At 54.8% G+C, this 25,787-nt stretch overlaps 2 protein-coding genes across 13 annotated transcripts in view; both read left to right on the plus strand.

The window, feature by feature from the left end:
• Positions 1 to 1,704: 1,704 nt before the first annotated feature.
• On the plus strand, positions 1,705 to 16,400 carry NOL12 (nucleolar protein 12). Of its 9 annotated transcripts, none has more exons than XR_010835937.1 (9): positions 1,715 to 1,880; positions 3,399 to 3,504; positions 3,792 to 3,840; positions 4,374 to 4,516; positions 5,475 to 5,572; positions 5,979 to 6,091; positions 13,612 to 14,035; positions 14,532 to 14,661; positions 15,595 to 16,400. XR_010835937.1 is itself a non-coding variant. In XM_067010168.1 (8 exons), exons 1-8 carry the CDS (start codon positions 1,798 to 1,800, stop codon positions 15,629 to 15,631), a joined length of 759 nt encoding a protein of 252 aa, XP_066866269.1. In that variant the 5' UTR covers positions 1,715 to 1,797; the 3' UTR covers positions 15,632 to 16,027. The 9 variants fall into 9 exon arrangements, 4 of the variants coding, with proteins under 4 accessions (XP_066866271.1, XP_066866269.1, XP_066866268.1 ...); XR_010835936.1 differs by having other exon boundaries at positions 13,638 to 14,035; positions 15,595 to 16,027; XR_010835939.1 differs by lacking the exons at positions 14,532 to 14,661; positions 15,595 to 16,400 and adding an exon at positions 7,893 to 10,099 and having other exon boundaries at positions 1,705 to 1,880; positions 13,638 to 13,723.
• Positions 15,642 to 25,787, plus strand: part of TRIOBP (TRIO and F-actin binding protein) — a 57,632-nt gene continuing 47,486 nt past the window's right edge. For all 4 annotated transcript variants that reach the window (XM_059082274.2, XM_067010164.1, XM_067010165.1 and 1 more), the window contains exons 1-4: positions 15,642 to 15,755; positions 21,346 to 21,485; positions 22,992 to 23,181; positions 24,645 to 24,813. In XM_059082274.2, the coding sequence (XP_058938257.1) occupies positions 15,642 to 15,755; positions 21,346 to 21,485; positions 22,992 to 23,181; positions 24,645 to 24,813 (613 nt within the window). The remainder of the gene's footprint in view (positions 15,756 to 21,345; positions 21,486 to 22,991; positions 23,182 to 24,644; positions 24,814 to 25,787) is intronic.

A 25,787-nucleotide genomic window follows, 5' to 3' on the forward strand; every position in this document is an offset into this window, starting at 1 on the left:
TTTGAGGATAACTTCCTCTCAGTGCCCAACGTGGAATCCCCCAGGCAGAGGACCCTTGTGGAATGGGTTCAACATTCGTGGAGAGATGCACCTGCTGTATGCCTAGCTCGTTTCAAAACTCATGGTCAGGGCTTCCCTGGTGGCGCAGTGGTTGAGAATCCGCCTGCCGATGCAGGAGACACGGGTTCGTGCCCTGGTCCGGGAAGATCCCACATGCCGCGGAGCAACTAAGCCCGTGAGCCATGGCCGCTAGGCCTGCGCGTCCGGAGCCTGTGCTCCGCAACGGGAGAGGCCACAACAGTGAGAGGCCCGCATACCGCAAAAAAAAAAAAAAAAAAACAACAAACAAAACTCATGGTCAGGGTCTGCGTCTTGCCCTCCGGAGGGGGTGTGCTGCTATGGGAGAGTGATCCCTCAGGCCAGCGCCCCAGGATGCTGGGCCATGAGGCCAGTGACCCAGGTCAAGTCTCAGCTTTACCAAAGGACAGCAGTGTAACCCTGGACAAGTTGCTTCCCCTCTCTGAGATAACAGTTGCCTTCTCTGTGTGCCTGGCACACAGTAGGCACTCAATATGTGTGTGCTTACTTGCTCTCTGGGCTCCAGTCACTTGTCAAAGAAGAGCATTGGGTCCTAAGAGTCTGTTATCCGCACTCTCGGACTGTTCTGGGGTCACCTCCTCTGGGAAGCCCTCCACACTGGAAGTGCCAACCCTGAGCTCCTCCAGCTTCCTGTGCACCTCACAGCAGAGGTGTCATCCTCTGGACTGTAATGATCATTGACCCTGTGGACCCATGAGTCCTTAAGGGCAAGGGCAGCAGCTTGTCTGCAGGACCCAGCACAGACGAGTTGAGAGTGGGGCATTCAGGCATACAATCCCAGCTACTAAAATTCCCCTTCAGGTGTTTTACTTACTGCCTTCACATTCGTGCCCTCATTTTTAGCAGAGGATGTGTTACTGCATCCCAACTCCATACTTGGGGAACCGAGACACAGAGAGGGGTGATGGCTTGTGTAGCAAACACGTGTGGCATGTATTATATTATACATACACGCTACATAACTCACTTATCCCTCACAGTCAGGGTTCTCAAAATTTGGTCTGTGGACCAGCAACATCAGAATCACCTGAGAACTTGCTTCAAGTGCAAATTCTGGGGCTCACTCCAGAACTGCTGAATCAGAAACTCTGGGGTGGGCCCAAGCCATCTGGGTTTCAGCAAACCCTCCCGGGGATTCTGATGCACGCCAACGTTTGGTAACCACTGCCTTACAAAACCTACCAAGTCACTATGATTAGTCCTCTTTTACAAACAAGGTGATTGAGGCACAGCAAAGGCAACTGGTCCAGGACCATACAGCTGTAACTGGGGTACCAGGATTCTAATCCAGGTAGTCTGGCTCCAGAAACGTGCTCTTGGAGACCACCACGGAGTTGACATCCAAATCTAAAGAAGGATCAGCAATCTTTGGCCATTCACTAATAACTCTGTATTGAGCACCTACTGTGTGCAAGGCACCGTGCTAGGCGCTGGGACCTCTGGGTCTCGCTCTCACCCTGGTTAGTCTAAGAGAGGGAGTGGGGCTGGGAGTCGCGGGGTTGGGTTGGGGAGGAGCAGGAATCTTGCCTGTTACAGGCAGAAGGGAGGGACCGGAGACGGGCTGGGCGGCCCCTTTAAAAGGCGGGGCCTGGCAAGCGGAACTGCGGGGCGTCTCTGCGGGGCACATCCGGGAGGCTGGAAGCGCTGCACCCAGAAGTGTCAGGTGAGAGAAAGCCGCGCCGCCGAGGCCTCACCGCTATGGGCCGCAACAAGAAGAAGAAGCGAGATGGCGACGGCCGCCGGCCGCGGCTCATTTTGAGCTTCGACGAGGAGAAGCGGCGGTGAGTGTCAAGGCTTGACCGTATCTTCTTCGGGCCACCAGGCAAGGCTAAGGCCAGGTCCGCTGGCACACGCTCACGCGGAGGGCCCTTCCGGTCCCGCCTTCTGGGCGTGGTGCGAAGCTCCCGCGGAAGGAAGCGGGCGCTCTCGACCTCCAGCCCAGAGGAATGGAATCGTCCGCCCCGCCCTTACTTCTCTTTCCGCTCCCCAACCCGCCCAGCGCAGCTGTACGCGCCGCTAGGCAGTCCGAGCGGTGGCTTCGAACTCTTTAGCCCAGCCTGGCGGCCCCGCACGCAGCCGACTCAGATGTTATTGATGAACGATGAGTGAATGAAACGAGTGGCTTAAATTCATTCATTCACCAGGCGATTACTAAGCTCCTTCGGGGTGTGCGCGCCAGGCCTGGGGATCCCTGAGTCGGACCCCTAAGCCTTAGCGTCCGGTCCATCACATGTCCCTCACTCAGGGTGCCACCTGGGCAAATGGTAGTGGGTCAGCGAAAAGCCTAGCGTTGGGCCCCGGAACAGATGGGAATGGCGCAGCAAGCTCTAGAGAGATGAGAGGGGCTGAGATCAGATAGGGGGAGGGAGGGAAATGCTGAAGCATCATCAAGAAACTTCAGGGTGGGACTTCCCTGGTGGCGCAGTGGTTAAGAATCCGCCTGCCAATGCAGAGGACATGGGTTCGAGCCCTGGTCCGGGAAGATCCCACGTGTCGTGGAGCAACTAAGCCCGTGAGCCACAACCACTGAGCCTGCGCTCTAGAGCCCGCGAGCCACGACTACTGAGCCTGCGTGCCACAACTACTGAAGCCCATGCGCCTAGAGCCCGTACTAAGCAACAAGAGAAGCCACCGCAATGAGAAGCCCGGGCACCGCAACGAAGAGTAGCCCCCACTCGCCGCAACTAGAGAAAGCCCGCGTGCAGCAATGAAGACCCAATGCAACCAAAAATAATAAATAAATAAATAATAAAATGAAACTCTGAGTGGCATCAGCACAACTTACAGATGAGTCCAGGGGCGGGGTCCTGGGCAAATTGGGGGGTTGGTCCAATGGAGAGTTTGTGGAGGTCTGGGTGAGGGTGGCCTTGAAAGCCCCACTAGAAGTGGCTTAATTCACTGAGTAATGGAGTTTGCCAGAGAAGAAGGGACCCTCACCTGTTCTAGGTTCAAAGGCCCTCAGCCTGTGCCCACCACCTGGCCCTGTTGCTGGCAGCTGAGAGCCCTGGAGGGTAGTGAGTGGAGAGAGGCAGCATCTCCCTTTCTTTGCCTAACCTTATACTCTCTGTGACCTTGGGCAAGTAACCTTGCCTCTCTGTGCCTCAGTGTCTCCCATCTGTAAAATGGGGTGGGTACCTACTACACAGGTTGCTGTGAGGATTACATGAGTTAATGTGTACATTTTTGGAATGGTGCTTGGCACGTGGTGAGTGCAGTATTAGGTGTTTTCTTTTTTCTCTTTCTGGAGCAAGCCCTTCTTTCCTTGTATCCTGACTTTCATTCTTGCCTCTCTGCTGTAGGGAGTACCTGACAGGCTTCCACAAGCGGAAGGTGCAGCGGAAGAAGGCAGCCATTGAGGAGATCAAGAAGCGGCTCAAGGAGGAGCAGAAGAAGCTCCGGGTGGAGGTGCAGAGGGAGAGGGCGGGAGAGTGTCTCTGACTCCCAGGGGACTTGCAGCCTCGATGGCCCGAAAAGGGGCACCTGCAGGGACGAGGGGAGGTGTGGGCAGGCCTGGGGAGCAGTTTATACAGATAGAGACACCGTGGGCCCAGGTCTGGGGAAGGTTTAGGGTGAGATCTCATGGTCTTTCTCTTCAAGCCATGGTCTTACTCACCCTGGAGGTGAGCAGTTGCCTCTGCCTGAGGTTGGGCTGAGAGGCCATACTCACCATGTTCCCTTCCCTTTCGTTTCAGCGCCACCAGGAATACTTGAAGATGCTGGCAGAGAGAGAGGAGGCGCTGGGTAATCCCATCCTTGACCTGTCCTGGAGAATAGCCAACAGGCTGAGTTTATTTATCCCTTGGTGGGTGGGAGGGGAGGGGTGTGAGGTGCACAGAAGCTGATGTCCCTTGCTTTAGGGGTCTTGGTGGTGACCTGGCAGCCAGGGGTAGTCCTCAGCTGTCTCTAACTGTCAGTGGATCAGAGACCAGGAGGAGATCCTGACCTCTTGGTAAACCGATTGTGAGCAGAAAGGCCAGCTTCTGAGGCCTGGAGGGACTGGGGGTGGAGGGGTAGGGGAAGCAGCAGCTCCTGGTGTGGCTCCAGCTTTGTCCTGGGGGGTCCAGGGGGTCTGAGGTCTCCCTGGAGCATGAAGGGAAGAGTTGGGGGTCATTTACAGCATTTGCAGGCCAGGCTCTGGAGCTGGGGACTTCCTGGATGCCCTCCGATAGAGCAGGGGGGCCACTGCGCTCCAGGGCTGGGGGCAGGGGGCGGTGGCTGGAGATTGCTTACTTGCGCCCTGGGGCTGAGGCCTGGCTCTGTGCCCACCTTCACAGAGGAGGCAGACGAACTGGACCGGCTGGTGACAGCAAAGACAGAGCCGGTGCAGTACGACCACCTCAACCACACAGTCACCGTCACCACCATCAGCAACCTGGACCTCTCAGCAAGCCGGCTGCTCGGATTGCCCCCGCCTGAGGTGGGTCTCCCTCGCAGCCCCAGGGAAGAGGGGACACAGGGGCAGCCTGGCTGGCCAGGGGGTCACTAAGTGTGGGTCCGTGTCATGGGATTCCAGTGTGAGGGGCTCTTTCCTCTGGGGTACCCTCCAGGGCCTGGACAAAAGCCCCGAGCCTGGGGCTTCAGAGGCCGGCTCCACCACTACTGGCTGTGGGAACCTGGGCAGGCCTCTGCCTTGTCTGCTTCCCTTCACCACTACCTTGGGGTCACTGGTGATAGCAGCTGCCTCGTGGGGTCGCTGTGGAGGATAAAAGTGGTCGATCCACTAGAAGCACTTGAGAGACCAGTTGATTGTGATCACTCCCACTGCACGATATGTCTCTGTCCCCTGACCTGTGGGGTGTGAGCCATAGCAAGTTCCAACCAGCATTTTTTTTTAAAGAAAAGGAACACAACATCATTGAAAATATCAGAAAGCATCACAGCAAGTGCTGTCTCATGAAATGTTTGTTTCAGTTAAACTTGCGTTTGGGTCACGTAGGGGTTTATATGCGTGTGCGCGTACAGTCACCAGGTAAACCACAGCCCCGAGCATGGGTTACGGTGTCCTTAAGTTCGAGGGCCACCGCTTTATCACATCTTTTCTGAGCTCACGCTCACCTTGTATTAGGTGCTCATTCTCCTGTAAGGTCTGATGCCAAGACCAGTCTCGTGTCCATCTTAGAGTTCGTTCATTTGTGAGTGTTTGAGTGTGTCCGCTGTAGGCTGTGGTGGTGGAGGACTTTGGAGTCCAGCTCTGCCCGTGTCATCCCTGCCTTAGGGTACACGTGGCCTTCCCACCCACGGCCTTCTCTGAGCCCCGACCCAGGTGAGGGAGGCGGCAGGTCACGCCCCCGCGCGACAGAGCCGCAGCTGCTCAGGGAGCCCAGGCCCCTCGATCCACCGCTCCCTGTGGCAGTCCTTCTTCTGTGCCTCTTTAGCAAGGGGCCGGGCGCAGGTCTGAGGAGGAGGCGTCATCCGCGGAGAAGCCGACCAGAGCCTTACCCAGGAAGTCCAGAGACCCTCTGCTGTCCCAGCGGTGAGCCCTGGCCTGTCCTCCCCTGTGAGCCTGCTGCTGTGGCTGGTGTTGTGAGGGCGCCTGTGGTGGGTGGTGTGGGGCACATGTGGGGCCCTGGGCAGCCCTCTGCTCTGCTCATCAAGTGGTCCTCGGCCTCCCTCACTGCCCCCCACCTCCACCCCCTGAGAGTGTCTGACCCTGGGTACCCGTGGTGCCTGGGGTAAGGGCCTTTCTTGCTGTGAGCTCAGGAGCTGGCAGGCCCTCTGGGGACAGAGCATGCTGCCTTTGGAATGGCGTCCATGGCTTGTCCTGACTTCTCCTCCATGAGCTGGGCCCTCACTCACCCCCCTGCCCAAACTTCCACCTGCACCCTGTCCCCCAGGGTAGACTGAGGCCCAAGCCTCACCAGCCTTCCACCCTCCCACAGGATCTCCTCTCTCACGGCCTTGCTGCACGCGCACAGGCGCAAGAAGGTCAAGAGGAAACATCCCAGCCGGGCCCAGGACTCCACCAAGAAGCCCCCAAGCGCCACTCGTACCAGTAAGACCCAGCGCCGCCGGCTGACAGGCCAAGCCCAGCACAGCGGGGAGTGAGCCCCGAGACCCAGGCCGTGCCCCAGCCTCGGCTGCAAGGACCTGTCCTGTCCCAGCTTGGCTGTCCCGTAAGCCAGCCTGCACCCAGGCACTGACTCCCCAGCCCAAACTTGGGAGGCTAGCACCTCTCTGGCCTGGGGCTTGGACTCCAGCCGACGCAGGTGGCTGAGAGCTGGCCTCCGCCAGGGGGAGCCTCCAGGGCCACGTTTGGGGCATCTTCCCGAATGTATACCCCACCAAACCTTGATTACATTTGTGAAAGTAAGCGCACACGTGGACGGTTTGTTCCTGTCCCCGGTGCCGCACGCTGAGAGCAGGCGTTTGGGGTGGAGGGAGCTGCTGGGGTGTGGGTCATCCTCACTGTCCAGCAGTCCTCCCTGTGGGCACGAAACGCTAGCGCTAGGCCCGGGCCCCCAAGCCGGGTGAAGGCCAGCGCCCACTGCTAGAAGCCAGGGTCTCCCTGCTGCTCTGGAACCTGGGCCGGTGGGTGAGCAGAGCTGGGCTCTGCCTTTTCCTGGCTGGGACTTTTTGCCTCTCCCTTCTCCTTGTTGTTGGCCTCCTTAGCTGACGTTGAAGGGGTGGAGACAGAGGAGTCCCGGAGTGTTCCTCACCCCCCCAAACTTGGGCAGCTTCCCCAGGCTTCCAGCAGCTCCCAGACAGAGCCCAACAAAGAAGGAGCGATTAGTCCCTTGTAAAGAAAATACATCTCCACTCGCCTGAAAGCCTGGCCCTTTCAGAGCAGGCCCCTCATGAGGGCGGCTGGTGCTCGGTGAGGCCTGCTGCTTTTTCACACTTCTTCCAGGGAGACGTTCAGGTGCGGCTTCAGAGCCGATGGAAACCAGCCTGTTAGTGACCCACGTCACTCACACTCCCTGCTCTTCTCCTGACCGAGCTGGGCTGGTGGCAGAATCCAGGTCCAGCTGCCTCAGGTGGATGTGGTGCCGGTGAGGACAGCCGGAGCATCTGTTCTGGAGACTGTCGGACCCCACTTGCGCTGACGGGTTCCTGTGACTGGGCCAGGGCACAGGAGTTTCAGGTTGCGCCCTGATTAGTGGAGCTGTGTCGGGCGCTGACACTAGGACTGCAAAGGCGAGACACATGAGCTCTAGGCCCCTGTGCAGCTGGTGGACTAGTGAGTGTGTGTGAGGGGAGCGCAGGTTCTGCTCAGCCCCGGGGTGTGGGGGGCTCCTGGAGGAGGGGAGCAGAGATCGGGGGTCTGCAGAGCCAGCCTTCCCCGCCACTCACCCTGTGGAGGGGCTGCCAGGAGCAGCCCTGGCCCTGCACTAGGCAGGCGTTCTCCCTTGTCACCATCATCCCACCGTCTTGTGCTGGTGCGGGTCTGAAGGCCACACCTGGCTGTGGGAACGTGAAGCTCAGGGCTTGTGGCTGGGAGTCCCGGTGACCTGGCTTCTTGGTTCCTTCCACCTGTTCTCCCTGCTGCCTTCCTGTTGTCCTCCCCATGCTTGGGGTGGGGCGACTTACCCCGTTTGGGTGCCTCTATCCAGGGCAGAGGGCAGAGCTTGTACAAGCTGTCCAGGTGGTTCTGGTACTTGACCTGGGGCAGTGAGTCTCTCCCTCACCGCCCCTTGTGATCAGGAGCAGAGATGAGCCTGGGGGATTCGCACACACAGCCGGGCTGGGGTTTGAGTCCTGGCTCAGCCGCTGGCCCACTGTGTGAGCTCCTCACTGCTGACTTCACTGGGACTGTTTCCCCACGTGTGAGATGTCATAAGACACCTATCTCGCAGGCCTGCCTGGAGGCTGAAGGGAGACCACGTGCATGAACCGCTTCCCACGGCTCCTGACTTTCCCAGGTGTGCCTTCCGTGTGTGCGCGGCTGCCGCTGAGACACCGTACCGGGCTCTCTTCTCCATCCCCGATGACGTAGGATGTTTTACAACTTACACGTACATTTGTAATGTTTACTAGTGTTAAGTTCTCATCCACTCTCTCCCACGTGTGCCCTCGGAAACCAGCAGACCAAGGAAATTGAATAATGGTAATTTTTGCCAATCCTAAGATTGAAAGTGATAGAGTCAGAACTCTCTGGAGAACTTGTCTTTTCTCTCCATGTTCTACCTGGATTCTTCCTGTCGCTCCCCATCCTGTGGGCCCTGTGGTTTGGGACCTCTAGGAGCTTAATCAGGAAAAGATTAGATTTAGCTACATGTAATATGAAACAAGACTTTAAAATAACTGGCTTATGTAAGAGAGGAATTCTCAGGTTAATAAAGATGGAAGGTAGCTAGCCTGTAGTGGAGATGGCAGGCTTTTAGCTTTTTGTTTTGTGCCGTTTTCAACACGTGGGTTCCACCTCGTGGTCCAAGATGGTTGCCTGAGCTTCAGCCACCATATCTGCCTCTCAGCTGCAGGAAGGAGGAAGGGGTGAAGGTCAGGGCCCTCCTTTTAGGAACACTTGATGCTTGTGCTATTAGGCAGGTGGCAAAGGCTTAGGGCAGGAGGAAGAGGGAGCTCCTAGTTGCAGGGAAGCCTGGGGTCCGTGGTCTCTTCTGGAGAACCGTGTACCCACTAAGAATTGGGGATTGCGTTACTAACGGAAGGATTGGTATTGGGGTGCAAGCAGCAGCTTCTCACACAGGAGCCAAATATGTAAAGGGCTGTCCAGAGGGGATCCAAGTGTGGAACTAAAGCCATAGCAGATGCTCATCCAGATGTTCCTGTTAACCGCACTGAACTTCCCAGATGGGTCAGGCCTGTGCTAGTAAAACAAGGAGCAATGGCCATGGTTATTGGGAGCCAGGCCTCAGCTCAGTAGAGGAAAGAACTTTCCTAGTAGGATCTGTTTTGGGGTGGCCTGATTCTCCCCCCGGGGCTGAGGTGAGCAGGGTGGGTGGAGCTGCCCACTGCCCGCCAGCGTCTGAAACTGAGGAGGAGAGGGATCTGATGTTAAGCCCCAGCTTCCTTCCTCTTCAAAATCCCCTTGACCTGATGATGTTCCCTAGACTTGAGCTGTTGTCCTCCCTTTAGCTGTGTGGAGGGCTCTGGGGAGGGGTTCCCAATTCATCTTGAGCTTGGAGGGCTCACTGCCTGCTCTTTTGTGAGCGGGTCCATCTTAGAAAAGCCCTCCTGGGACTTCGTTGGTGGTCCAGTGGTGGTTAGGACTCCAGGCTCCCAATGCATGAGGCCCGGTTCGATCCCTGGTCGGGGAACTAGATCCTGAATGCTGCAACAAAACTAAAAGATCCCACTTGCCACAGCTAAGACCCGGCGCAGCCAAATAAATAATTATTAAAGAAAAAGAAAAAAGAAAAGCTGTTCTGTTCTGAGCAAACGTCTGCCTCCTCCAGATGCCAGAGAAGCCCTTTAGGTGTTTGCACTCTGCCCTCCGCCTTTTCTCACCTCGGCTCTGAGCCTCCTCTGGGAAGCCTTCCTTGACACCTGGCAATCAGTCATTTCTCCATCTGGGCTCCCGGGATACTTTGCGTTTCTTTCTTTTAAACATTGAACATGCTATAACCTGGTTGCCTCTTTCCCCCCAGCCAGGCCCTGAGCTTTCTGAATGGGAAGTTGTGTCGGTCATTTCTGTGTTTCTGCTCTTGAAACAGGACCTGAATCGCTGTAAGTTTTTGGCCAGTCCTGGCTGGATTACACTGGACCCGTTCCCCCTCCTAACAACGTGTTCCCACGTAACGCTTGAAATAATCTTTTTGAGACTTTCTTGGCCCTAGTGCCATGCTTTCCTGTCTGCAAGTTTCCGAATCTAGTCTTTTCTCCTCATCTCCACAACCATCTCCCGTGGGCCCTTGCTGAAACCTTCCCTGGTCCAGTGAGCTTTGCCCTCTCCCTTACCCCTTAGTCACCATGATTGGCAAATAACCGAAAGAAGGAGGATGGAAAACAAATTTATCAAGCACCTCCAATGTGCCAGTGATGACATAAACTCAACAACAGCACTGTGAAGTGGGTACTAGCTCCATTCGACAGTTGAGAAAACGTGAGTCTCAGGTTAAGTTACATCAAAAGTTACCCCGTTATAGATAATAAGACATGATCCTCACATCTCATGAGGGAGACAGACACATGGAGATCACCCTGGAGGTCGGTTCAATAAAGTATAGGCCCAGTGGGGCACAGAACAGAGAGGAGGTGACATTGAAACGAGTCATGGAAGATGGCCAGGTGGATGGGAGAGGGGATGGGCAGGCAGAGAGCCCTTGGTGAGCAAAGGTGTGGGAGGGATGGTCAGAGGAGAGGAGAAAGCTGCAGAGGCCGGCAGGGACCAGACCCTTAAGGGCCTCAGATACTGAGCTAAGGATCTGGACCCGTATCTTGGGGCAGCGGGAACCTCCGATGTGGGAGTGGGGGTTGAGCCTGGGGAGAGTCAGAGTCAGGGATTCATTTGAGAGAAATCTCCCTGATGGCAGCGTCAGGGTGCACCAGGGGGACTGGAAGCTCCAAGATCCTCCAGCAATAATCCAGGGGAGGGGTGGGCAGACCCTCCTCTCATGCAGGCAACCACTTGCTCTCTCACCAAGTGTTTACTGAGCACCGGTAGGGAAGTGCTTAGTAAAGCACCAGTATTAGGTGCTTAGCACTGGGGAGCAAGACAGGGTGGCCCGTGCTCTCCAGGGATTTACATTCCTTGAGCTGTCTCTATAGGGACAGAGAGGAGGAGAGATAATACTTATGGAGCACTCACTGTATACCAGTCACTCTTTACCTGGTTTAACTCACTGAGTTCTCACCATAACCCCACAGGGTAGGTAATTCCATTAAGCCCATTTTGCAGGTGAGGCACATTGAGATGCCCCCCAACCCTACCCTGATGTCCCCCAGGACACTGTTTTAGCTGAGTTCCAACTGCTCACTGTCTCTCAGTTGGAGCTGGGATTTAAGCTGAGGGTCATCTCTGGCTGGGCACATGTACATCTCCAGGGAAGGATCAAGAAGGTAGATATACCCAAGCCATGGGTCCTTCCGCAAAGAAAGAAGTCACACCCTAGATATCTACGTTAACACTGCCGGACTAGCTGAACAAACCCAAAGAAATGGGGTGGAGATCCAGGATCTTACCTCCAGGGGGCGCCACTCACATGTCGACAATGTGAAAGACACCCCAGGAACAACGGGAGTCTTGCACGGGATCCTGGCAGAGTGAGCCCTCACTTAAGGCTGGGGAAGCCAGGGAGGGCTTCCTGGAGGGGGTGGGCATTTAAGCCATCACTAAAGGATGAAAATATGTGATTTACCATTTCAGAGACACTGCATAAAAGAGAAGTCCTGAGGATTAGTTTGGTTTGACTCACAAAATGTTTAAAAACAATTTGACTTAGCCATATTTAAAATTTTTTGAGGTTTTATATACAAGTTCAGATTTGCAGCTTCTCCAGCTTCTGCGGGCTTTGGATCACCACTTTACAGTGTAGGTAGCTTTGGGCTGGAGCCAGCCCTGATGACCGCTTTAGAGACTCATACCTTCCAGCCCCTGCTCCACCGGGTCACAGCCCCCTGCATCTCTACCTTGCCTGCCCAGACCATGTGACATTTCAACAGGCCTGTGAGCCCGGAGGCCTGGGATGACCCTTCCCGCTTGATCAGTGAGGAAACTGAAGCTCACGGGGGTAGAGTGGGATTAGAACTGTCACTTATTGTTCTGCTTCCCCAAATCTCTGAAGAGGTGTGTCTGCGCCGAGGGCAAGGGCGTGAGCCAAGGGGTGGAGGTGAGCAGGCACAGACTCTTCAGGGAGCAGAAAGGGGAATGGGAGGCTGGGGCTAAATGGTGACAAGTGGTGATGCTGCCCTGGCTGCCAGCATTATGCCCTGAGCCATCCCACAGAGCTCAAGAGTGTGTTTTCAGATCAGGCACTGTCATCGAGGGTCTGGGTGGCTTTGGGCAACTTGCTTGAGTCTTAAGCTTCCCATCTATACAATGGGGTTGTAGCTGCCCTTCCCAATCACAGGGATGAAAGTAACCACTGTCCCCCACAGGAGGGGGCTTCCTCCAACAGACCCCTTCATTCATCCTAACACACCCTTGGCTCACCGGCCCCCTTCAGGACCCTGGCTGCTGTGCAACCCCAGTCCACCCCACCGCAACTGTTTTCCCTGCCCTGGAGGAATGCAACCAGGCAGCTCCAGAGCTGCGGAGAGCACTCAGGACAGCCCACCAATCCTGCCCACTGACTCTCCCCCTCACCTCCTTATTCTTCCCCCTCCAGCCTCGCTGCTTCTTTCCCCTCAGCCTGAAATACTTTTCCCAGGACCTGCAGGCTCACTGCCACGTCTTCTCCAGGTCTTTGCTCAAAGGTCGATATCTCAGAGAGGCCATCGCCGACCACCTTATTTATTAATGTTTAACATTTTCTAAATATTTATTTTTGGCTTTTTGTAACGTTAAATAAGAAATAGAGCCATTGGAATTGTTTTATTGACTAAATATATATGTGTATATATATATGAGATCCAGCTGTAAATACTTCCTGACCACCTTATTTAAAAAGTAATGCTCTCCCCACACCAGCCACTTCCAACCGCCTGACCCCTTCATTTTTCTCCTTAGCACCTATCACCAGCCGACATACTCCATATATTGCTTCTTTATCTTGTTTGGGATCTGTTTGTCTCCACTAGAATGTAAGTGCCACAAAAATAGGAGGTTCACTCTTTTGTTCACTGATGTGTCCTCAGCACACACAATGGACAAAGTAGGGGCTCTGTAAGTATTGAATGAATTGAAGTGTCTGGAGTGCCACGCTGAGTTGGCTCCAGATTTTACTGGTTGGTGGGGGCTCGAGAGCTGGGGCCATACCCTGAGTTTCAAACTCAAACGAAGCACCCACCCACCCCCTGACTCAGAGAGGTCAAGTAACTGTCTCACGATCCCATCGCCTTACTATAAGTGCTAGAGCCTCACTGCTCCCTGTTTTGCTTACAGTAATTGGGGCTGAGCAGAAAGATCATTATCCTTGTTAGGAAGGTGTGCTTTCACCCACTCCGTCCTGGGCCAGGATGACCTGTTCAGGGCTTTGTCTCTCCCCCTGATCAGCGGGCTCCCCCTCTCAGAGGGAGCCACGTCTTATTCATGTTATCATATTCCTGGTGCCCAGCACAGGCCTGGCATGTGCCAGGTACCTGTGAATGTCTGAGTGAACTGGTGAGTGAAGGTGCTCTGTATTGGTTGGTGGAGTCCAGACACAGCAGGGTTTTAGTCTTGGCTCTGCCGCTTACTAGCTGGGTGACGCTGGCGAATTAGTTAATTTCTCTGATCCTAGTTGCTGTGAAATGAGGATCTTGGTACTTAATCCTTCAGGTTACTACGTCCTCATAGATGTAAAGATTTTGGAATAGAAGCTGGCACATAGTGCAGAATGTTAGCTTAGAATAGAAGGCATATTTTTTAAAAAGGAGGAGCTTTGCATTTTGTGAGTGAGCTCCACATCAGTGGAAGTGTGCAAATAGATGTGCAAATGGTCGAAAACCCCTGGGCATTTCATTTCATCCTCACAGGTACTACTGCCACCTTCATTTTACAGATAAGAAAACTGAGACGCAGAGCCAAAGCCAGCCTAGGAGACTGTGGCGGGAACGAACCGAAGGGAAAGAGATTAAAAAGAGCCAGAACCTCCAGTGCCAGCCCTCTCAAGAACCCCCTGTGAACCCTGCCACCGCTGCTCGGGCTGAGCGTGCAGCGGGTCCGGCCCTCGGAGGCATCTGGGCGCCGCCCGCCTCCGCCCCGCCCCTTGCCCTCGGGTTGTCCAATCCCAAGGTCTTCATGTAAATGAAGCACCTAGAAAGAGCCTATGCGAGAGCGGCAGGGGCGTGGTCTTCGCCCACCTCCCAGGCAATGTTCTGATTCATTGTTGAAATAGAAAAGCTGTGACCCCTGGCACCCCACCCCATCACCCCCTTGTGTGTGGAAACCCGAGCCGAGGTTAGTACCGCGAGCGGAAAGGTTGAGAGGGAGGAAAGGCTAGTGGGAAAAGGTAGAGGGGTGAGGGACACGGGGAAGGACTGTCTGACTAGCTGGATGGAGAGAGGTCCAGGGGTCCATTCCCCGGGTGGGGCATGCATGAACGCTGAAGGTTTTTCATTGTTATATCCACACCTAAAGTGCATTTTAGAGAAGGATTCTGCCAATTGGTTGGGGGTGGGAGGGGGACGCGGGAGCAGTGAGGGGCATGTGTATAAGAGCACCCCACACCCGCCCACAGGGGATTAAGCTGCTTTTCAGTCCCAGGCGTTGCTCCTTTATGTGGCGGGATTGGGAAGGAACCGCCCAGGCTGGGCAGGACGGATGCCTAACCCTCTGAACTACTGGGAACGGGGAAGGACGCGGGGAGATAACAGCTCGTGGAGAATTGGAGACCCCGGGGCACTGAAGGGCCAGTGGTGCCCCCAACCTCCACCGTGCCCTGCCACTTTCCCAGGTCTGATGGTGAAGGAGCCAGGAATCTTCTCCCTGGTTGCCCCAGGGGAGGATGTGAAATTCCCCAGCTCTCCCCCAAGATTGGCAACTAAGGCCGGATCCCCTGCGACGCTTTGGAGGAAACTCGACAGGTATGAGCAGATGACCTGGGGGCACAGTAAGGTGCATGTGTGTTTGGGGATATGGATTCCTCTCACCCCACCCCGCTTGCTGGGGTGAGGAGAGCATCTGACGGGGCTGCCCCGCCCCGCCCGGGCCTGGGGTTGGAGCCCTCAGTGGCACCCAGAGGAAGAGCCCTGTGCTTATCACAACACCAGGGGTTCTCTTTGGCTGAGCTCTGCCAGACTTGCAGTGTGACCTTATGTTGTTCACTTTCAGTCATGATTTTGTCCTCAATTCTGAAAATACCTGGCTGGCCACTTGCCTCACTCTCAGGGTTTCCCAAGGGACCTGTGGGAGTTGGCAGTGTGATCCAGTGTCCCTCACGCCCACCTCTGAGAGGATGGGGAGGCACAAAGACTGGGTTTGAATCCATTTCAGCCACTGGGACTTTGAACAAGTTATGGAATCTCTGTGAGACTTAGTTGCCTCATCTGAAATTGGCATTAATTTTATCTACAATGCAGGATAACTGTAAGGCAAGGGCACTCAAACTTTGGGGTGCATTGGAATCGCCTAGGAGACATGTATAAAATGCATTGTATAAATGCCTTGTGTAAGTGCCTCACCTCCAGAGATTCTGGCTGGGTGGATCAGGGAAGGAACTGGGAATATGCATTTTATGAGCAGCTCAGCTGAGTCTAACGCAGGGTCCTCAAAATACGCTTTGAGCAACACTGCAGTAACGGCTAGAAATCACATGTCAAATGTTTGGCAGAGTGCCTGGTGCTTAGGAGGTGCTTAATGAGTGTTTGTTGAGTGAATACGTGAACAGGTGAAAGAATTGATGGATAACCTCATTTCCTTGGTCCTTGGCTGTCTGGGGGCAAGCTGGGGCTGGAGTCCAGGTGGGCTGCCAGCCAGTCAGCTGGTCTTTGCCTCCCCCCACCCCTAATTCTTCCCAGGCCCGACCATCAGATTGCAGGAGCTGCCCTGGCCTGATTCAACTGATATGGAGGGGGTGGCTGGGAATGCCCCCTGTGAACACTTTGAAGCTAATGTGCTTGCCCAGAGATGCTGTCAAAACTGCTTCCACCCTGAGGAGGCCCACAGAGCAAGGCATCAGGTGGGCAGGCTTTCCTGAGTGGTGGTTTGGGACAGGGGAGCCTGTGATGGGGGTGCCTGGCTGGGCCACTAACTTGCAGCTGAACTCAGACACTGACCTTCCTTGTGGTCAGAGCCTCAGTTTTCCCAGTCTGTACAATGAGGTGGTGGGACCGTGTTAATGCTTCCCAAATGCCAGTTATTCTCCTCCTGCTCTTACGATTTTTTTGCCAAGCCTCATATAACCTATTACTTACCATACTGTCCATTAAATCAATATGTGTTTTTTCACTTATATGAAAACAAAACTTTACATCACCACCACAAATAGAAAACTAGAATCATATTCTTTAATTAATTTATTTATTTATTTATGGCTGTGTTGGGTCTTCGTTTCTGTGCGAGGGCTTTCTCTAGTTGTGGCAAGCGGGGGCCACTCTTCATCGCGGTGCGCGGGCCTCTCACTATCACGGCCTCTCTTGTTGCGGAGCACAGGCTCCAGACGCTCAGGCTCAGTAATTGTGGCTCACGGGCCCAGTAGCTCCGCGGCATGTGGTATCTCCCCAGACCAGGGCTCAAACCCGTGTCCCCTGCATTGGCAGGCAGATTCTCATCCACTGCGCCACCAGGGAAGCCCATGGAATCATATTCTTTATATAGAAGGTCCAAAGGAAAAAAGAAAGCAACCCAGAAATGTCACTAAATTCTAACTAGAGAGCATTGTCAGCTAAAGGTTCTGAGCCTGAGCCCTGCTGTCTCTCTGTTAAAAAGGGAGAGTGGTAGGTGTTAGCCATTAAAGATACCCCACATCCACTGGAGACTTTCTCCTTGAAGGTACTGAAGGAGTGAAAGGGGAGGTATTTTCTCACTTTGTGATGGATGAGGTTTCAGGCTAAGCCCTGGTCCAAGTAAACCCAGAGCTATGAGAAGCACGGAACTGTGAATCTCCAAGGGCGCTGCAGCCTTGACCCGCTCATGGCTCTGTCATTCTCAGTGGGACGTGAGGCTTCTCTTGAGCCTGGCAGCCATCTCCATGCAGGCATTAGCCTCTAAGAGGTGGCCATTATAAGGGAGTTGCTGTTCAGCTTTGGAGCCAAGCAGACCAGAGTTCCAGTCCTAGGTTTGCCATTTACCTGCTGTGTGACCTTGGGTCATTGACTGCTCTGGTTTCACTCTCCTAATGGGTAAAGTGGGGCAACAAGTCTTCTCACCCAGGGCATCTGGCCCTGCTTAGCCCAAGTCACATGTGGCTAATTCGATACACATTCGTTTCCTTTCTTCCTCCTTCCCGACCAGAAAAATAAACCTGGGAGATTCTTTTCTACCTGTCCTGATACCTCCAAAAACAGCTCCCCTACCCTCACCCCCAAGTTCAGGGAACAGTTGCCTGAAATCCCTGTGAGTCCACCTCCCATACAAATGACCTTCTCCCGATGGGTGGGGAGATGGCAAGCATGGAACAGGAGGAGAAACTTGGATTCAGACAGGTCTGAGTTCTAGTCTCAGTCCCACCACTTCCCAGCCGAGACCTTGGGCCAGCTCGTGTGTTCACATATATTGAATAAGTGCTTAAAATGTGCCAGGCATTATGCTAGATATTGGGGAAACAGTGACAAATAGAACAGACACAGTTCCTGGTTCATGGGCTTGTAGTCTAGCAAGAGAAATGGAGACGAAGAAAGTAATCATGCAAATAATTTTGTAATCATGGTGGTAATAAATGTTGTAAAGGAACAGCAAGTGGCATGAGGGTAAATGATAGGGCATTCGGGGAATGTTTCTCCAAGGAAATGATACTTTAGCTGCTTGCTAGGGGCTATGAGGGCATCGCCAGTGAAGTTGGGGTAAGAGGAGAGGAAGGGAACAGTAAGTGCAAAGCCCCTGATGCAGAAAGGAAGAGGCACACTGGAGGGTGGAGAGAAGCCAAGGATGGAGAATGGGGTGGGGGCTGGGTCTCACCAGCCTGTGGGGCTTGTGGACATGCTGAGAACCTTGGACTTTTTCCTGGGAGGCATGGGGAGCCACTAAAGATTTTAAACAGGGGGAGTGATGTGATCAGATTTGCATTTTCAAAAGTCACTCTGACTGCAGGACAGAGAATGGACAGCAGGGAGTGAGAATGAACAAGGTGACCAATGAGGAAAAAGTGCAATTACTCATATCAGATGTGACAGAGAGGTTTTTTTTAATTTTAATTTTTTATTTATGGCTGCATTGGGTTTTTGTTGCTGCACACGGGCTTTCTCTAGTTGCGGCGAGCGGGGGCTACTCTTCCATGCGGTGCGCGGGCTTCTCATTGTGTTGGCTTCTCTTTGTTGCAGAGCACGGGCTCTAGGCACGTGGGCTTCAGCAGTTGTGGCATGCGGGCTCAGTAGTTGTAGCTCACAGCCTCTAGAGCGCAGGCTCAGTAGTTGTGGCGCACGGGCTTAGTTGCTCCACAGCATGTGGGTTCTTCCCAGACCAGGGCTTGAACCCATGTGCCCTGCATTGGCAGGCAGATTCTTAATGACTGCACCACCAGGGAAGTCCCCCAGAGACTTTTTTTTTTAATTAACTAATTTTATTTTGGCTGCACTGGGTCTTCATTGCGGCACGCAGGCTTCTCTTGTTGAGGCCCGTGGGCTTAGTTGCGGTATGTGGGATTTTAGTTCCCCAACCCGGGATTGAACCCGGGCCCCCTGCATTGGGAGCATGGAGTCTTAACCACCGGACCACCAGGGAAGTCCCTGATGCTGGAGATTTTGAGATGGAGACAAATGGACACATTTCAGAACTAACTGAATAGGAGAATCTAAAGGATTTGGCAACTGAGTAACATGGAGAGACTGGAACATCTGGAACATGGCTGACTGCTGTGTTATTTTCTGAGGCAGGGTTCTTGGAATGGGAGGCCCCTTTGGAGTTGTTTGGGGTGGTGAGTGAGAGGTGCCTGGGGGACACACTGGAGATGAGAGGAGTTTACTTAATATGAGGAGCTCAGGAGCCAGACCTCTGCAGGAGATAGAGGCTTTCAAGTCATCAGGATCTGGCACTGATGAAAATCCTGCTCATGGATGAGCAGTTTCAAACACTTAGAGTCACAAAATCTGTGTGTTAAAAAAGCATCCATCCCCCAGCCAGATCCTTAATTACACTCCAGCACAAACTCATCCCTGAGGGGCCTGATAAAGATATCACCTGGGGCTAGAGCCAGTTCTGACATCTTCACCTATGTTAGAAAATGCAGGGACTTCCCTGGTGGTGCAGTGGTTAAGAATCCGCCTGCCAATGCAAGGGACATGGGTTCGAGCCCTGGTCTGGGAAGATCCCACATGCCGTGGAGCAACTAAGCCTGTGAGCCACAACTACTGAGCCCATGTGCCACAACTACTGAAGCCTGCACACTGCATTGAAGAGTAACCCCCACTCACCGAAACTAGAGAAAGCCCACGCGCAGCAACGAAGACCCAATGCAGCCATAAATAAATAAACTTATTTATTTATTTTTTTTAAAAAAAAAGAAAGAAAGGGCCCCAGGTCACAGAGCAAACCTTTCCCAGAAGCTTGCTCCAGCTCATCTATGATCCTGGGCTCTGGATGCATCTCTGCTCTGCTCTCAGCTGAGTCTCCCAGGCTGGGAGGTGTGAGGAGGGCTTATCCCTGGAAATCACACAGCCTTGACCAGGTCATGGCCAGGTTCTGGATGGAGGGGGGAGGGTCTTGGTGTATGCCAGGCCCCACACATTCCTTTTCAATGCATCTATTCTTAAGTGTAGTTAACATTTTATTGATTTAACACTAATAAAATTCTCTTGAATGTTTTTACATTATTTATTAATTAATCACCATTAATCACCTCCGTTTTGTAGATGAGGAAACCAGGCTCAGAAGGAAGTCACTGGGCTGAGGTCACCCAGCTGGGAAGTGGAGGTGCCAGGATTGGGCCTGATGACTGTCTGAGGCCAGAGCCTGTGCTGACCCGCCAGACAGGAAATCAGAGCTGGGGATTAGTTGCTGGGCCTACTCGTGTGGATGGTGGGTAGTGACAGGGGGCTGGAGGTGAAAGCAGGGAGGAGGTACCGCGACAGGCTGGGGCTCCTGCTGGGCCCAGCTGGGCTGGGACCCCTTGATGATGTCCAGAGCGCCGCTCCCTCCTCATTCACGCGGCAAGGTCCCCAGGGTAGCCAAGGCGCCAGGCCGGGCTGCAGATCTGACACCTCCCGCTGTGGAGCGCTGATCAGAATCTGGCTCCCGGGCAGGGGGCGAAACTGAATCCAGATGGGCCTTCCTTCTCTGGCTTGGATGGCGCGGCAAACACCCCAGCCCCACTCCTTGGCACTGCCCAGGTCCCAGAGTGGCAGCCTTCTTGGAACCCGGAGACTCTGTGCCCACCCCAGGGCTGCAGCCAGGCTGTGGCCTCTGCCCCGGTTCTGGGCTCCAAGGTCCCCAGGGAGCCCGTGCCCAGGCCCCTGCCCAGCCCCGCTCTCAGGTGAGCCGCGAGGATCGGGTTCCTGCGGTTTCATGTCCTGCATTGTTCTTGGCTGGGCCCCGGCTTATGAAACAGTAATGAGGGGCCCCTGCTCCCGCAGCCGGCCCCTCTAAGGTTTCCACTGCCTCGGCTGCCGCCGCCTCGGCCCAGAGTCGGGGCCTGGGAGGGCAGCGGCGTGGGGGCCTGAGTTGGAGCCCCCCGGGGACGAGGGTGCTGACAGCCGCCAGCCGCCACTGCCGGAGCCCGCCGCCCAGGTAATCCGAGAGGAGGCGGGGTGCAGGGTGCCGTGGCCGCTGTCCCCCTCACCGGGGGAGGGCCCTGCCACCCTGGGAGGTGGGGAGGAATGGGGGGGCCTTCCCGGAGGTGCTCAGCCATTCCCCCGGGTGAGCCCAGCACCAGCCTTCGCAGGTGTGGCCCTGCTCAGGGCAGGAGGGAGAGAGAAACCCTCAGTCAGCTCAGGGGCCCTGCCCCCAACCCCTGGAGCCTTGACCTTCCAGCCCTGGAGCCCCCTGGCCCTCCTTTAGGAGCGCACATCTCTCCTTTTCTCCAAGGTCTTCCTTCCCATCTCCTCCTGCCTCAGACTACCTCTTCCTGCCTCAGACATTTTCCTTCATTCTCCAGGCTAGCTTAATCCTCCCTCTCCCCCCTCATCCTTGAGTTCTGGCGGCGACAGAAGACCCTTTTGGGTCCTTTTGTGCACTTCACATCCTCAGGCACATACTCATACATATGTGCCGACACACACGTGCTTGCGTGTGTACACAAGTCAGGTGGGTATGCTAATGCGTGTGTTTATAAACACATAAATAAACGTACATGCACTTCTGCAAACAGACGCATCAGTGTACCCACCAGACATGCATACACATGCGTGCACACGCGCATACCTGCACACACGCAGGAATTTATACGAACACATACCTGTAGACGTGTGCGCATGCACATACCCTGTACCTCTGCCAGCCCCCAGCTTGGGTCCCAAGGAGCACTTCCAGTCTGATAGACAGCTCTCCCTGAGAAGTGGAGATCCCAGGAGGAGCTGTCTGGAGACTCTTCCACACCACCTGGTGGGGGGAGGGGCTGCACAGGGGGAGGGGAGCCCCCACGTGGGCGACGAGCTGCCTCCTCTCCAACTCTGCCTCAGGAGCCCGGGAGCCCTCCAAGTGCTGAGGCGCCCTACTGCGACCTGCCCCGCCGCCCGGCCGCCCCTGAGGACCCGCTCGGTGCCTTGACCTCCGACGGCCAGTCTGTGGTGGGTTCAGCCCTTGGGCCAGGGCCTGAGAGGTGGGTAGAACCCTGGGGCCTGAGGAGGGGTTCCCGGGGTTGGACGCCCTCACCCATCCCACCCCACACCCCTTCAGGATGGCAGCCTCCGTCTGTGATGGCTGTTGGCATGGGTCACGTGGTCAGTCCACTCGGCCTGGGTACAGGCAGCAGTGGGCATGTTCCATGGGCCCTAGCTCAGGGGATGGAGCAGCCACGCACCCACCCTGCAGTGGGCACGGCCCACAGCCCACTCACATTTCCTGGTTCCCTTTGCACAGCTTTAAAAGATTAAACAGTCTCAGCACCCAGGGGCGCTTTTTATCACCCACCTTCCTGACTGTGCACTGCCCCTAGGCTCTGGAATTCCCTCCACCCCGGGGGGCCTGAATTGGACCGAAGTCCCTCTTTGGGGCCATGGTGCCTTGGGAGGGCATGGCTGAGGGTCTAGAAACCTGGGTTCCAGCTTCAGCTCCTTGCCTGATGGGCTGTGGGACCTTGGGCAAGTTATTCCCTCTTTTTATACCTCAGTCTCCCTGTTTAAAAAAGGAGAGGGATTGAATCAAATCAGCATTGTTTTGCAAACATGTGTTCCTCATAGGTAGGCATTATTTTTTAAAAAAACAAAAAACAGCCCTGCCATCAAATATGTTTCAGAAAGTCTGGTATAAACAAATTTGAGTATCTTTTTTGCAGGACTTGTCAGAGCTTTTAGTTTGCTAGCATGCACTGTGCTTTTGGGTGGGGAAGGTAGGAGAAGAGTGTAATATGTCTCAAACTTATTTGACCACTGACCTCTTTTAAGGGTCATCACTCTTTTCTGTCTTGTAGGCCAATCTGTGGGTGACTCTTTTTTTTTTGAATTTTAGAATTTTATTTGTTTTTTATACAGCAGGTTCTTATTAGTTATCCATTTTATACATATTAGTGTATGTATGTCAATCCCAATCTCCCAGTTCATCACACCTCCCCACCACTTTCCCCACTTGGTGTCCATTGTGGGTCACTTTTTGGGGATACTGCCAGCTCTAACCTACTGGCTTCCTTAAAGCAGGGCTTTCTCTACAGCTCCCTCCCTTGGCATCCAGACCAGTGGCCCTGTCACTGCCCCTGGAGCCCTGCTCCCTCTCAAAGCCCCCTATTAGCCCAGCATGATTCTGTCTTAGTCTTACCGAGCTTTGGGGTCCTCTCTCCTGCTCCAGTAACATGGTGGGGGCTGAGGCCACAGCCCTGGTTCACAGTGCATCTCTGCCTTTTCCTAGCTCTGTGACCTTGGCCAGTCCCTTGACCTCTCTGAGCCTCAGTTTCTTCATCTGTAAAATGGGAGTCTTTACACTCACTTCGAAGGGAGGCTGTTGGAGCTAAACGAGGCAGCCCACGTGAAGGGCGGAGCACAGGCAGCCCTCGGGGTTAGCTCTCGCCTCCACTCAAAAGTGAGCTGTGTGTGTACCTGGGTGGTGGTGGGGTGTTACTCCTTAATTCCCATCACTTTGAGGGAAAAAGTCATGGGTCTGTCTCCTCTCCCAGGGGCCCATCAGCAGGGCTCCCTGCAGAGGGCCTCACAGCCACCCCCAGGAGCCAGGAACCCGAGGCAGCACCCTACCTGGAGGGCCTGGCCTCCTCCCTGTGCGGCAGCTTCAACGAGAGCCCTGACTCTGGCACCAGCTCCAGCCCTGACTGCGAAGCCCCTGATGATACCAGCGACTCGTCCTCCGTGGTGAGAGGGGCGCGGGAGGCCAGGGCAAGAGCAGGTGTCTGCCCCTGGGCCAGCCCTGGGGTCCCACGCAAACCTCCAGATGGGGCTGAGCCTCTCGCAACAGGGAACGGAGCCGAGGTCCTCTGGAGCCTTAGCCAGCACGTTGGGCCGCCCCAGACCATGCACCTGGGAAGGGCCGGGGGTCTGCAGGGCCAGCCCGGGGGGCTGAGGGTCTGGCTATGAAAAGATGGAGGCAGGTGTTTCAGTTGACAGGGAGCTCCCCGTGAATCATCAACGGGCTCCAGCTGCCGAAAACTCTCAGTTCCCGGAGGGCTGGGGTGTTGAGTGTGGTATCCAGATCAAGAGTGGGACTGGACCTAGGCCCTGCCCTGGTCACACATTGCTCAGCCCCATGACCGGCCCTGGCATAGATCTCCGAGGGTCAGAGGACAGGGAGCAGGCTGTGGGGCCTGGCAAGGGCAGGGGGCTATTTAGCCAGGAGAAGAGGAGACTCGGGGGAACTTCTTGGGACATTTGACCCTCAAAGGGTTGTCCCGGGACAGAAGAGGCAGGCTCTCCAGGAGACCCCAGGGACAAGTGATAAGACTCAGAATAAAACAACCCAGCCCCGCAGGCACTGTCTCGGGAAGGCTCACCACCCCACTCTGAGGTGGAGAGTTTTATGTCCCTGTCTTGGGGCAAGAAATCTGAGGCTCAAAGAAGGGAAGTGACTTACTTGAGGCCACACATCTGGGAAGTGGTGGGGCTAGACTTTGGGGTTTTGTTTGTTATTATAAATTTATTTATTTATTTATTTTTGACTGCGTTGGGTCTTTGTTGCCGTGCGCGGGCTTTCTCTAGTTTTGGTGAACGGGGGCTACTCTTCAGTGTGGTGTGCGGACTTCTCATTGCTGTGGCTTCTCTTGTTGCGGAGCATGGGCTCTAGGCGCGTGGGCTTCAGTAGCTGTGGCATGCGGGCTCAGTAGTTGTGGTGCACGGGCTTAGTTGCTCCACGGCATGTGGGATCTTCCCGGACCAGGGCTTGAACCCGTGTCCCTTGCATTGGCAGGAGTATTCTTAACCACCACGCCACCAGGAAAGCCCCTGGGGCTAGACTTTGAACTCACCTACTTCTCCCTGCATCCTGGGGGTGTCTCTGGGGCAGGGGCCGCTATTCGAAGGCCCTCCTACCACCCGGAGTCTGGCTACCCTGGGTTCAAGTCCCCTCCCATATAAACCATTTCCCAGCAGTGTGACTTTGGGCAAGTTCTTAGCACCAAGGGACATACCTACTACACAGGGTTGATTGAACATTCGCTGAGTTAACACCTTCAAAGAGCCCAGCACAGTCCTGAGCATACAGCAGGTGCTCCTGCAATGTCAATTCCCTTCCCTTCCATCTATCCGTCTCATGCTGGGAGTGCAGGCCCTGGGCTCTCTCTCCTTGCTCTCCAAACAGGCTTTCTCCTCCCCTTCCCTGGCAGGACTGGGACACTGTTGAGAGGCAAGAGGAGGCCCCCAGTGGGGACAAGTTCACCGTGATGATCCCACGGAAGCCACAGGAGGGGCCAAGGGCTGACAGTGCCCGAAGGGCTCCTCCTCTCCTCACCCGGTCCCCTGTAGGAGGAGACACTGCAGGCCAGAGAAAGGAGGGTGAGTACCTTCTGCCAGGCCAGGTTGGTCCCTGTGACCACAGGTGTGGTGATGGCCAGGGGCCTGGGAACCAGATAACCATTTATCTGGCCGCGTGGGCCCCTGGATACATCTTACTTTGACAGCTTGAGTCTTAATAACAGTAACAGTCCCCATATAATTATGGAGCAGACAATGTGCCATGCAATCTGCCTTAAATACATAATCTTGCAACTGGTGGGTCAGGATCTTCCGGTTGCAAGTGATGGAAACTGGCCGAGTAAAAGTCTAGAGGAATGCCTTCGGGCATGGCTGGATCCACGTATGCAAATGGCATCAGAAATCTGGTCTCTGCTCTTCTTTCTTCTGTGTTGGCTTCATTCTCAGATCCTTCCCTGATGGTGGCAGGATGAGTAGCAGCGGTATCAGGCTGTATCCTACCTAATTTTCAACTCCCACAGTAAGCGGGCACAATCTTCCCTATAGATGCAGCTAAAGTCCCAGGAAGGGCTCTCCCTGGGACCCAGCGTGAGTCATGTGCCCAACCTGGAGATCAGGGATGGGATCAACCCCCTGTTCAAACTGCATGGTCTGAGAGTGGAAGAGAGGAGATGGCCCAAAGGAAATCAAGGAGGTGTTGTTTCCAGAGAAAGGCAGAAGGTAGCCGGTCAGGCCAAGCCCACAGATGCCCATGACACTGGTCAGCGTCTCGCTGGCACGTGAACCCGGGATGCTGGACCCCCAGAGTTTGGGCCCTCCATCACTACCGCACTGTGTTGCCTCCTGGTCTGTGTCTTCAGCATCATCAGGATTTGGAGACGTGGGGCGGGGCACCCACGTCCTAACCCCAGGAGGCAGTCTTGGCTTCCCACGGCTCCTGTGGCATTCAGTCATCAAACACACGAGCACTACCCACGCGTAAGATCTGATGCTAGAGACCTTGGGCGCTCAGGAGGAGACAGACGTGGCCCCTTCCCCGAAAAGCTCATCATCTA

The sequence above is a fragment of the Kogia breviceps genome, chromosome 12 (assembly GCF_026419965.1).
Source record: "Kogia breviceps isolate mKogBre1 chromosome 12, mKogBre1 haplotype 1, whole genome shotgun sequence".
Lineage (NCBI taxonomy): Eukaryota > Metazoa > Chordata > Mammalia > Artiodactyla > Physeteridae > Kogia > Kogia breviceps.